We start from the raw sequence: 13,791 nt of genomic DNA, 5'->3' as shown, positions 1-13,791 counted from the left end.
CTTTGATTGTGAAGGAATAAGACTGAATGTGCAAAACATTAATTCAAAAGGGTACCTGCACCCGTATATTTATTGCTGTTCTATTTACAACAGAGAAGATGTGGAATCAATCCATTGCCCAAAAATAGATGACCGGAACAAGAAGATGTAGTACATATACACAATGGAATATTACTAGACAATAAAAAGGTAAATCCATGCCTTTTGCAGCAACGTGGATGGAGCTGGAAGGGAATCATGCTTAGTGAATAAGCCAGAAAGAAAAAGAAAAATACCAGATGGTTTCACTCATAGCAGGAGTATGAGCAGGGATCGAGGGGAAAAAAGCAAAATTATAATAAAGTAAAAATGAAAAATAACAAACAACTATAAACTAGAGACATTCTATGGGGGAGGAGAGGGGAGTAGGATCAAAACTGGGGTGGGAAGAGCACACAAGACTATGCTATTGGCATATGGGTGAATTGGTGGTGGGAAGTACACGGGGATGACAACCAAGATGAAAAAAAAGGTACAAAATGAAGAATGATGTAAAATAAATTAATATATCTAAATTAAAAAAAGAAGAAGACTGAAATGTGACTCCAAGCCTGAGACACAGATGAAATTGTAAAATGTCATGATGGTACGAGCAGCGTCTCTTCTACGGTCAGTGCTGTGTTTGTGGGCAGTGAGTGGAGAAGCGTCAGGCAAAACTTCATAGAGAACTCACCACTTAAACTGAGTCATAAAGGAGATGGCAGAACACCAGGCACTCAAGAGCAGGGAGAGTGTTCTGAGCAGAGGGGACAGTTTGTGTAAATGCAGTCTTGAAGGGACAGTGGGAATTTCTTAAGCCAGGGAACAATATCAGACATACACCACAGAGAGATGTCCCCGGCAGTATCCAGTGAAGGAGATTGGAGGTATGGGGTAAGGGGATCTTCAGGAATTCTGAGAACTAATAAAAGACAGTTTTATCATTAAAATAAAATGAATAGTTTTATCTCTAACGACTTCCTCCATATTGCTGAATGCCGTTTTTATTTTCTACCTCCTGTTATAAATAGCAATAATATAAATAATCATTTTTTGTTGTTCAGGATTTTTTTTTCTAAGATAAATTCTTGGGCCTTTAAAAGGACACACACACAGCCATCCCTTTTGTAAATTTTCTGTATTAATGACAGGCAATATTACTTCATCATAGAGTTTTTGTGATGCTGAAGAGAATGTGAATAATGGGCAACCCATTGTTGCACAGAGCATGTTTCCCTAAAAAGCATATCAAAAGGTTCACATCACATGAGCCAAGGGCTACAACTATGTTTCTACTGTATATTCAATGCCAGTGAATCCAGTGAACTTTATTTATTTGTTTTTCTTGACATGCTAGTTGTTATGAGATCTTACCTGGGCTGGCTGAATCAAAAGTTGGATACTTTACTCTTGATTGCTTCTCTCTCTATGATGAAATTGAAAGAGTTTCTGTAACGAAATTGAGAAACCATGAAGGAGTTCATTGTTAAAGTAACCTCTAGCCGATTGTGTGATGTCCAAATACAACATGATAAGAGTGGTTTGAATTTTAACTTTGAAATAGAGAATTTTGCAACAGTCGTCACAATGGGGCTGTCCTTCACATGCTCATGCTCTGTTCTTCCCACCTAAGCCCTTACCTACTGTGGATTTTCTTCTTTGTCTTCTTTGCTCCTATTTCCATTCCTGAGGTTCACAGGATATTTTGGGATATGCCATTTTTCCAATTTTTCTCCAAAGCAGACATGAACCCATTATAAAATTTGGTGATTTTTATAAATATCCCATCATATCATTATAAACAATTTTGCCACAATAGGAAAATGATTAAACCAGTATTCTCTTATTAGAGATTGAGTCTAAGCCAGTTCTGGAGAAGGTTTCCAGTGGATTTTTACTTAGTATCATTATATGTAATCATAATGTATAGTAATCATACTATAACTATGAACAATTTAGTAAGATAAAGTGTCTTATGGTAGAGATTCATATTTATTAAGGTGTCAGACATTTACTGAGTGTGCCTTGGGCTGAGGGCTTAGAGGGTTGGTGCTTGTCCTGATTTTGAAAAAACTTTATATGCAGAGTTTGACACGTTTTGGTGTTTTTCTTCTGCATTTGGGTCATCTTGGCAAAACTTGGGTTTGATAATTCATGCTTATAAGACTTCAGAGGTAGGAGGTTAAAGTCTGGAGAAGGCGGCTGACTTGCATCAGTGCGGCTAAATAGCCATTCCTGGCCAGCAGCCTTTCTGCTGTCCCACCTGGTCTTCTAACCATCAGTACATCTTCTGCAGCTTAGGTGACCCATTAGCACCTCTAGTCTGTGAGCCTTGAAACGTAATTCCCGGCCATCACACAGTGGGTATAAAAATAACATGTTTCAGCCCTCCCTGGTGGCGCATCGGGTTAAAGCACAGCACTAAGAAGCTTAAGCCACTTCCGAATGAGTTCGATTCCCGCCTGACCCGGAGGTGACTACATGGCACGGCAGACCTCTCCTGACCCGCCCGCTGCTCCCATCAGCAGTGTACTTCGTTGATCTGCCTGTTCTGCTCCCCACTCTGTCTCTGGTGAAGCCTCTCGCCACCCCTGAGCCTCTGGCCTGTACCCCAGTTCTGTATGCACAAATAAATAAATCTTTAAAACAACAACAACAACATGTTTCTCTTCCAAATTTTAGTAAGTAAGCTTTTTTCCTTGTAGCCAAGATATATTTTTCAAGTGGGAAAATGAATTTCTGTAACAGAGAAGAGAGATTAGAATATACCCTATAAATATTATTGCATATTTTAAAAAGTACTTTTAAAGAAAAACAGCAGTTTCCCTTTAAAATGTGACAGATTGCTTCGCTACCATGTGGTATTGTCTCCTCCAAGCTCTGTGAAACTCTATGGAGATTAAATTGGACAGGAGAAACATATCCAGTGTGGAATGAAAAAATATGTATGTGAATTGTGGAGCGTGTGGAGGGGGGAAAGAACAATACAAAAAAGTTACCCTCTGGGGAAGCCTTCCTTGGCTTCAGGGAAGTTAGCAGGCTGGACTTTCCTGCCAAGTTGTCCTTTATAGTCAATGAAAAAGACTTAAAGCTTGAGGTTCCTCCCGAAAAGGGACTGGCTTAATGTAGCCCCTCCCACGAGCCCAGGGTCTGTTATATCTCTGTTCCTTGAATACCTCTCTCACTGAGACCGGCCACAGCAAGCAGAGGCTGGGGAAAAAAAGAGCAAAGAAGAAGAAAACAAAAGCTGCCAGTTATGGAAGAGATAGAGGGTAAGAGCGAAACTGATTTGATCTGAAACCTTAAAACCAAAAAAAGGAAAAAAAAAAATCCCAACAAACCAAGAGCCCAGATCAAAAGCATCTTCTTGAAAGAGAAGAGCAAAAAGCCTTAAATGAACTTTCCTACCAGCTCCTTTTTGAGAGGTGGCAGAGAAAGAACTTTGGGAAACTTTAAGTAAGCAAAGCTGGGATTGTAGTCAGGAGTGACTCTTGAGTAAGCTGGAAGGGCTCATGAATATTCATTACCAGTCTGCTTAGGTTTTTTTTCTAGGCAAATGACTTCTTAGGTCCACTTGCAGTTTAGAGGCAGCTGACTCATTTACAGTCCAGAGTCATCTTGCTTTGGGTCTGTACCTCTGCTTGTTTGCCTCAAGATGCTGGGCTCTGTATGTAGATTTTTTTGTTCTGGAATTTCTGTAGCTTTCCTTTTGTGAATTTAGCAGAGGTTTCTCTGCCTTGGAGTTAGACAGTAAGTTAATGAGGCAGAGGCTATCACAACACCATCCCACAGTGTACCATACAAAAGACTGAAAGTCTCTAGGGATGTTGGGGGGGCGGGCAGGAAGCGGCATGTATGTATGTAGGGGAGGGAAGAAAGTGGGTGAAGGAACAAAGAATGGTTTTATCTTTAAAAAGCAAGGCATATCTGACTGACTATATTTAGATTTTGACTGAAACTACAAGAGGGGCCTGGCTTACACAGATGTACATTCTCTGTCTTTTACCTCTTTTGGGCATTTTCTGCCAGGACCTTGTGCCAGCTGCTTGGCAGCCGATGAGAGCAGGGAAAACTCTTGGTAGCTGTATGATCGGTTAGGGTGGCAAACCTTTTCCTATCTTTAATTTCCATGATCTTATACTTTTATTTTTTGTCACATAGAACACAGCAGAATCAGATCAGTAGCCAGCAGATTTCTTAATGATGATATTAATGATAATCATTAATGTTTGCTGTTTGCTGTGTGCTGGGAGCTGTTCTAAGCATAATGTACAAGTTATTCATTCCTCACGTTAACCATATGAAGGAAGCTGCTGTCATTATCATCCCCATTTTGCAGTTGAAGGAGTTGAGATAGTGAGACATCACATAGCAAGTGGTGATGAATTCCTGGGGTCACATAATAAGTGGTGAATTCCTGGGGTCACATAGTGAGTGGTGAATTCTGTTGTAGGTAATTGGACACAGGGCTCGAGGGTCTATTTATTCCCCCACACTGTTGCTGTTCTCCAAGGGCTTTTGCCCTGATATCATTGATTCTGGGTTTGCAAACCCTTGAAGGGATTAGGGAAATGCTGCTGATAAAACCTCAAGTCTGGGAAGGAACTGTGCTTTGCTGTCAAGTGCATGTACATTTTGACCATCATGGCCACTCTATGGTGGAGTCCAGGTTTGTGGAGACTGCCTTTTACAAAAAGGAAAGACATTGGTCAGGTGGGATGAGGTGACAGCAGTCATACAACTGGTAACCAGAAGTCCAGAACGAACGAGAAATCCTCTGCATCTAGTGTCCCTTTTAATCTGCAGAGCAAGCCCAAACATTCTGAATTTCTGTCCTCGCTGCCATTTTCAGTTCCCCAGGAAACTTTAGTCCTTTCCTCCCTACCAGATCATTGCAAGGTGCTTGCTTCTGCCTTGAAGGCCTGTCTGGCTCTGTCCTTCCTTTTTAGCCTGGAGCCAAGCTGTGTAGTTTTGAATTGCAACTCTACCATTTACCACTCACATTCCTCATCTATACAATAAAGAAAATAATAATAACATTTATCTGATAGCATTGTAGGACTAAATGAGGGACTCTACAAAATTCTGTCACTGACCCCAAGATCGTCTGCCGTCAGGTGATTGTAAACCAGTTAATATAATAACAAGGTTTGGTAAGGCAGAAAAGAATTTTATCGCTTCACAAGCAAAAGAATCCCAAAGCACCTTCCTGGCTGGGGTTGCGAAAAGGAGCCGTTAAGCCAACCAGGGGATGGGGTTTTCTTGAAGGTTGAGCCCTGCTGCTCTTTATTTTCTTCTTATTATTACGTTTGTCCCTCTCAGCTAGGTTTTGGGTGGCCCTGTGATATGTATTTATTTTAATTGCTTATAAACAATGTTTATGATTCAGAGGTATAGGATCATACTTCTTCAGATATATACCACCAATTTGACCTTTAAACAGCAGCAGCTCCTGCTGTGTTCAATAAATGTCATTATTTTGAGCATCATCTTGATCGTTACCCCTCCTTTTAAACCTTCTGCAACACTTTAAGCCTTAGATTAGGACCTACCTTGGATGCTTCTATGATGTCTCGTCACTTAGACCTAAGGTTTTGCCTGTCATTCTTGCTCACATTCCTGCACTCTGCATTCACCCCACCCTCTCTCCTCCACTGTAATTTTTTATTCTCCTTTGAGCTGGTGAATAGGCCAATGTCTAGCACACAACAGACATGCAATAAATATTTAGTAAGTTATGTATTATTATTTTATTGGATATTTATCCAAGAGTCAGGAAGCTGTTTTAAAATATCTTGCAGTAGAGTTTCCCTGCTGGGACACACAGCAACTGTGTGCAAGTTATAAAGAGATTAATTTGTGAATACACTGAAAAAAAAATTGCATTCTTTCTAAATGGATGATTTTCAGAATTGATGTGACCCCATATCAGGGTACCACTCTCCCCCTCAGCCAGAGGTCAATTGGAGGTTTCAGTTGCCTTGAAGAACAATCATGCCATCCCTGGACAAAAATCTGTTTCCAGAAATAGTGTCTCCTTAACTTCATCCTCCCACCCCTTTTTAAAGCAATCTGTTAATAGGAGAAAAACAAATACTACAGAGGTTGGCCCTGGGTAAAAATAAAGTACATTAAATTGTTTCCAGCTCCCTCCCTTTCCTCTTCCTGGCATACCTTCAAACCAACTTGACAAATATTATTGTGTGTCTACCATTTGTAAGTCTATGCCAGATGCTTGGGATATAAACAGTTTGTTCAGGGTCTAGCAAGGAAGGCAGACATAGACATAACCAACACTAACTGAAGCCAGACTCTGTGAAATGAAATAATAATAGCTAAATTTTATATGAATTATCTCATGCATTCTTCACAACAAACCTGTAAGTTTAGACATTTTACAGTTCTGGTAGGAAATCACTTGGCTAAGGTCACACAGTAATAGGAGAAGACAGAGTATTTCAGCTTTAAAAGGCTAATAAATTTTATCTTTGGTTACCTCAACCAAACCCCAAAAAACAAAAAACGAATAAAACCCAATAAGTAGGCTGCAGAGTCAGGATTCCTAATGAATAAGTTCTCTTACCTCCCTAAGAGAGGTAATAGAAGAGATGTAGATGTCTAAAGAAAATGTTGTGAACAACAGAACAAGAAGTGATTTCTTGGAAACCTCAGAAGATGGGGCACTTCAGTTGGGCCTAGAAAGATGAGAAGAGCCTAGTGCCTACACCTAGCAAAAAAGAACTTTTCTTTTTCCTTTACCAAAACTACAGCCTAGATTTATCATCATCATCATCATCATCATCATCATCATCATCATCATCACTACTACTAATTTACAGCCTAGATTTATGCGTTAAAAAGTTCTTTCACCTTTCCAACTTCAAGCAGAAAGCCTAGTCATGTGTCCCTCCTAGAGATTAAGGTAAAGCCCAAAATTTAGCCTTAACTTTGGGATTATCAGTCATGTAGATACTCAAAATTTTACACACTAACATTCTATTAAGCAATTTCCTTAATAATGATTTTCCTGCATGGTCATTAGGGACATGTGGATAAAGTTCTTTACAGAAGGCTGTGACTGACTTCACTTACACTTGGCTAAACCACATTTAAAGAGTATTTCCTCCCTTGTGTTCTCTTTTGGGTGCTTCTGCATCACTAGAGATTGGTGATGTTAGTACTTAATTCTACCTGCCACCAGCTGAATGGTGCTGGGCTCTGCACCATTTAAGGCCAAGGGAAAACCACATAGGGCCTATTCTTTGTGACCTCCTTTCCCTGAAACATGTTGGGGGGAGGCCAAAACTGAGGGTGAACAATCATAAAACATGTTGGTGGTTTGATGCAAGTGCCGAACAGTGAAGGCACTAGCTTTGTTGTTGTTGTTGTATGTGTGTGTTTGTGTGCTTGTGTATATGTGCATTCTCAAACTTTAACCTGCAAGCCTATCCTTGGGGATTCTGTTAAAATGCAGATTCTGATCCAATGGCTCTGGGATGGGCCTGAGATGCTGTATTTCTAATAAGGCTGCAGGGGCAGGTAATACTGCCCCTCCATGGGCCACACTTTGACCAGCAATGTTAAAGGGTCATTGTGTGCCTTTGTCTCTGGCTTATTTGTTCCTAAATGACCAAACCCTTCCTTCCCCAATGTCAACCCTCCCCCACAAGCACAAACTACCACTTTGAGTCATTAATCAACTATAGGAAGCCTTATTCATGCTTTGTTCATTCAGTAAAATTTTCCATGTAAGAAATAAATCTGAATCTTTATCACACACAAGTAGTCATACACACAGAGGCCCTCTGTGTTGATATAGTAAATCTCTCCCACCTTTTCTCCGAGACTCTAAGTTTCCCTAAGCTGTCCTCTCTTCCTGCTGCCAGTCCGAGTTGCAGGACAGTTGGTTGCCTCCAGGGGCTTTTGCTGGTGCTGGGAGTGCCAGGCTAGGGCACTGGAGACAGCAGGGACTTAAGGCTCTGAGGCCAGGAGCACCACGGCCAGAACACCGTCTCCACTCTGCAGGAAGGCGGTGGGCATGGTCCCAGGTGCAAAGGAGGAAAATGAGTGCAGAATTGAAGGGATTTCTTTAGGTTTGGAAAGTGGAGGGAGTTGTGCGGAAAAAAGAAGTTGTTGGAGAAAAGAAGCCAGAGGAGAGTCTGTGTGACATGCCTCCAACCTGCAGTTTTTGTGCTAGAATGCCAAATCAATTTAGAGACTCAGGGACAAGAGAGGTCTCCCTTTTGATTCATAGGAAGGATGTGCAGGTGTAAGTAGTGTGGCACATGCCCACTGAAGAAACCATGCTTCTGTAGATTGGGGGAGAGAGAAAAAATAATCACTGTTTTGGTGCATTTCCTTTTAGTTCTTTTTAACAGGCCTGTGTTGCTCCTCTTTTACAGCATTTACTTGAGTAGGACTTGAAACATTATGAAATAGCACTGTGGTCATTAAACTGTATCGTTGGGCTTTTAGTGTAGCAGTGAAACAATTATTTCTTGCCTTGGAGCATAATTTTTGCTAGCATGATTAAAAAAAAAAGATTTATTTATGCATGCATACAAGAACTCAGGTGCAGGCCAGTGGTGGCAGGGGTGGGGTGGGGGTTGTGAGAGGATTCACCAGAGACAGAGTGGGGAGCAGAACAGGCCGGCTGAGGAAGTACACTGCTGAGGGGAGCAGCTGGCGAGACAGGAGAGGGATGCCGGCCATGTGGGTCAGCTTCCTGATGGAACTTGTGCCTCAGTCCATAATGCAGCTTCACAGTGCTGAGACTTAATGCTTTGCGCCACCAGGGAGGTGGCATGATTTTTATTCACATAGCTTATTTACCAGCTCCCCAGTTATTGTACAATAATGTCTTCTCCATTTCTAATGAGTGTCTGTGTGGTTTTTCCACATCTAGGGTTTCATGTTAAGGACAGACTTCCAGAAGTATAATTACTTCATTAAAATTTACAACTTTTTTTTTTAAAGATTTATTTATTTATGGATACAGAGCTGGGTACAGGTCAGAGGTTCAGGGATGGTGAGAGGATTCACCACACACAGAGCAGGAAGCAGAACAGGCAGATAGATGAAGTACACTGCTGAGAGGAGCAGCGGGCGGGTCAGGAGAGGTTTGCCACGCCATGTGGATCACCTCCGGGGCAGGCGGGGATCGAACTCATGTGGAAGTGGCTTTAGCTTCTTAGTGCAGTGCTTTAACCCGCTGCGCCACTAGGGAGGGCCCAAAATTTACAACTTTTTAAAGTTCTTGATTACTATGGCCATATTCCTATGTGTTCCCTCATGCAGCTCCTGTTTCACTACATCCCTGACAATTCTGTTTTTCTTTTAAATAAACATATATTGTTTCATAATCTTATTTTAAACACTATTTACACCCTATGCCTGCTTATTTTTTTTTGGAACTTAGGTTTTAAAGGTATGTAGGTTCTTCATATAATAAATATATTTAAGTCTTCCTGTCATGTTTGCAACAGTCTTTCTGAATCTACCCTTAGTGTTTTTGTTTTTTTTTAATACAGAGACATATAATTGTGAATAGATCCAAAACATTTTTTTTCTGTAGGGTTGTAGTTTTAAGTGATTTGATACTGCATTTAATTGCCTCTTTAACCAAGAATAATAATTTTTATCTTCCAAGTTATTTTTTTGTCTAAACTATTACTTTAAATTAATGTTCTAGCAAAATAATTAGCAAACATGGCTTTTTCACTTCTGAGGTTTATTTGCATCTAAGCTTACAATGATTTTTTAAAATAAATCTATCAACACTTGTGAATAAAATGTTGTTTTTAAGATATAAAACTTTTAAGACATAACATTCATCTCTTCATTTAAGTAATATGGTAATCCCTCATGTAAAATTGTAGTATTTATGACTTACTTTGTGCACTTTTATTGATACCTATGGGAATTGCAGCTCAGAAAAAGATGAGAAGTGAACCACTTTTTTATTGTGGCTTGTTAGAAAGCAGGGGTGATGAGAGTTAGGACTGTAAAAGGGAGGTAAAGAAGATGCAGAGGAGTAATTAGTGAAATCATGAAAAAGATAGGTAAATACAGAGAAAGGAAGACTAGGTAAAGTTTTCGGCTGGCATCTTAGATAACAGAGCCAATTTTAGTGTGGAATGGGTGTGAATGAAAATGATCAAGCCTTTTCCTCCTAAATAACGTGGCAGGCCCCAGGATATCAGTGCCGGGAGGTGGTCTGATTGGCATGATTTTTTGGGAGGTGAGGGTGAAAATCTCTGCATCATACAGTTGGAATGGTACTGCTCAAGTGATTACAGATTCAACATGTGAAGTTATGTGTTATCAGTATTAATTAAATTAATTAAATAATTGTTTAGACAGTACATTGAAAAAATAGGGTAGGGAGGACCTGAAGTTTTCAGTGAACAATGGTTGGTAAATAGAAATTAATTGTGCAGTATTCTTATTTTCTAATTTAAGCTAATTGTTGTTGATACCATCTTTGGCTTAATGTCTTCTTTTATTGTTTTATTTTGGTGGACTTAGAAATAATCATAATGGCTTTTCCATAGTTTTACTTCCATTTTCCTCTTTTATTCAGTAACTACAATGGATTGCAAACATTACAAATCTTACTCCATGGAAATTAGGACTCTTAAGTGAAAAAAAGTATATTGCAGATGTCATTAAATTAAGTATCTTAAAGTGGGAAAATTATCCAGTTGGGGGTCTAAATCCAATTACAAGTGTTTCATTATAAGAGGATGGGAGGGGGAGATTGGACACAGAAGAAGGCAATATGAGTTCAGTGGTCACAAGATGTTGTACTGCTGGCTTTGAACATGGAGGAAGGCGCCACTGGCCAAGGAGGCAGGGAATGCAGCTCTAGAGAAGGGAAAGGAGTGCGGCCATTTCCACACACCTTGACTCCAATTCAGTGAACTGATTTTAGGCTTCAGGTCTCCAGAACTGTAAAAGAGTAAATGTTTTAGACTACCAGATGGGTGAGAATTCGTTATGGTGGCCATAGAAAACTGATGCAACAAGTTTTTGGTAAATAAAAGAGGTGATAACATCAGTTAATCTATAGATTTATAGTGATTATTGGGTCTCATGCTATTTTAATCAACTGACAGATGTTAATTCAGTTCTCAAATAACCCTATAAAGTGGTAATGATGAGAAAACAAAGAATGAATTGTTGGGTGTCTTGCCTAACATCTCTTGTAAGTGTTGAAAATGGTAGTTATTGATATTATTATTTTGAGATATCATTCACATTATATACAATTCACCTACTTACCGTCTACAATTCATTGCTTTTTCAGTATATCCACAGAATTGTGCAAGCATAACCACAACATATTTCATCTCCTCAGAAAGAAATCCTGAATCTGTTAGTAATCACTACCATTTATTTCCTCCCAAACAGACCCTTCTTCCTACCAGCCATGAAAAAATACCAGTCTATTTCCTGTCTATTCTGATCTTTCATATCAATATTTCATATCAATAAAATGTGGATAGACCACATTTTATTTATCCACTCATCAGTTGATGGCTGTTGGGAGTGTTTTTACTTTTGGGCATTATGAATATGTTGCTATGAACATGCATCTGCAAGGTTTGTGTGGACCCATGATCTTAATTTGCCTTTGATATATGCCTAAATTTGCTGAATCATATGTCTATTTTTGTCCATTTGAGGAACTGCCAGACTGCTTACCAAAAGCTGAATTGCTCTACATTCCCACCAGCATATATGATGGTTCTAATTTCTCCACATCCTTGGTAATGTTTGTTACTACCTATCTTTGATTATAGCCATACTAATGAGTATGAAGTAATAGCTCATGATTATGATTTGCATTTCCTTGATGGATAATGATTTTGCATTTGATTAATAGGCATTTATATGTCTTCTTTGGAGAAATGTTTATTCAAATCCTTTACCCATTTTATTTTTTATTTATTGAATTACGAAAGTTATTTATATATTCTAGATATAAGTCCCTTATTAGGTTTGCAAAATTTTCTCCAATTCCGTGAATTGTCTCTTGACTTTCTCAAAGATGTCTTTGCAGCAATAAGTTTTTTGAATTTTGATGAGAATCAATAGACTATAAATGTGTGAAGATTTACTTCTGGATTTTCAATTCAATTACAGATCTGGATATCTGTCCTTATATCAGTTTTGCACAGTCTTGATTACTACAACTTTGTAGTACATTTTATTTACTTATTTTTGTAGTATATTTTAAAATCAGGAAGTGAAAGTTCTTCCATTTTGTTTCCTTTTTTTCAAGATGTTTGGACTATGATGAATCCTTTGAATTTCCATACAAATTTTAAGATCAGCCTGTCAATTTCTGCAAAGAAGTCAGGTGGAATTTGATGGTGATTGTATCAAGTATGTAAATCTATTTGGATAATATTGCCATCTTAACAATATTAAACCTTCCAATCCATAGACATATGAATATGAACATATGAATAACCCAGAAAAAACTAAAATAAAAAGAAATACACCTGAATTTGAAATAACAGAGTAAGTAAAAAATAAGAATGAAACTTGAAGATATATCTTGAATTTAAAAGAACATGCTTTTGCAAAACTGGAAATTGTTAAACTCTTAGAATATGAACCTGGTACAACTGGCAGTGATTCACCTGTATCTACCTGGTAAATGAAGTTTCCCAGCTCAGAAAAACTCCATGAGGGGTTGTGAGGAAACCAAATAATAGATCTTGGTTGATCTTTCCTAGTTCAGTGAGTTCAGGATTTTTATTTGATGGACTGTTGAATTATTTTTTCTTTTTAAAAACCAACATTAATTTTTTTTTTTTTTTAAAGATTTATTTATTTATACATACAGAACTGGGGTACAGGCCAGAGGTTCAGGGGCGGCGAGAGGCTTCACCAGAGACAGAGTGGGGAGCAGAACAGGCAGATCGACGAAGTACACTGCTGAGGGGAGCAGCGGGCGGGTCAGGAGAGGTCTGCTATGTGGTCACCTCCGGGGCAGGCGGGGATCGAACTCAAGCACAAGTGGCTTAAAGCTTCTTAGTGCTGTGCTTTAACCCGCTGCGCCACCAGGGAGGGCCCACCAACATTAATTTTTTAAATCAAAGTAATACATATATATAATGTAAAGTCAAGTTTAAGAAGTCTTATCAAAGGGCTGTGACTAATCCCACCACTTTATGTCTTTCCCCCACTCTTAACTCCTATTATTCCATCTTCACTTTTACTCTGTTAGGATTTCTTCTGGTAGGTGCGCTTACACTGTTCATTCAGATGTTATCTGTTGCTTATTGTGGTAGCCGAATATGCTGCTTTCTCACATCCCATCCAGGTTGCACTCTACACCATCTTTATAAAGTAGCATTACAATTGTTTTGTCAAGTCAATATCTAGTGCTTATTTTAGTATGTCTTGGTATGTGTTACTTGTACCTTAGTTGTTTTTTTTCTTGCAAAACTTTTATTTTTATTGGCATTAATAAGGTCTTATTTCTGCATCTGCTTAGTTGTTATGTCTCTGTTAGTATTCTTTCTTATAAACCCTTTGTCTTTTTTTTAAAAATTTTTCTTTTATTTATTTACCCATGATCTTAATTTGCCTTTGATATATGCCTAAATTTGCTGAATCATATGTCTATTTTTGTCCATTTGAGGAACTGCCAGACTGCTTACCAGAATAAAATGTTGTTTTTAAGATATAAAACTTTTAAGACATAACATTCATCTCTTCATTTAAGTAATATGGTAATCCCTCATGTAAAATTGTAGT

General features: G+C 38.8%; 1 protein-coding gene across 1 annotated transcript in view; it reads left to right on the top strand.

Moving 5' to 3' along the window:
- Positions 1-3,214: 3,214 nt before the first annotated feature.
- ENTPD1 (ectonucleoside triphosphate diphosphohydrolase 1) overlaps positions 3,215-13,791 on the top strand; it is a 70,427-nt gene continuing 59,850 nt past the window's right edge. Inside the window, exon 1 of the mRNA XM_004681030.2 lies at positions 3,215-3,290. Within this exon, the coding sequence (XP_004681087.2) occupies positions 3,275-3,290 (16 nt within the window). The 5' untranslated portion in view covers positions 3,215-3,274. The remainder of the gene's footprint in view (positions 3,291-13,791) is intronic.

This window comes from Condylura cristata, unplaced genomic scaffold (assembly GCF_000260355.1).
Source record: "Condylura cristata isolate star-nosed mole 26May11 unplaced genomic scaffold, ConCri1.0 scaffold00011, whole genome shotgun sequence".
NCBI classification, from domain to species: domain Eukaryota; kingdom Metazoa; phylum Chordata; class Mammalia; order Eulipotyphla; family Talpidae; genus Condylura; species Condylura cristata.
This window is presented reverse-complemented; position numbering and strand designations above follow the sequence as displayed.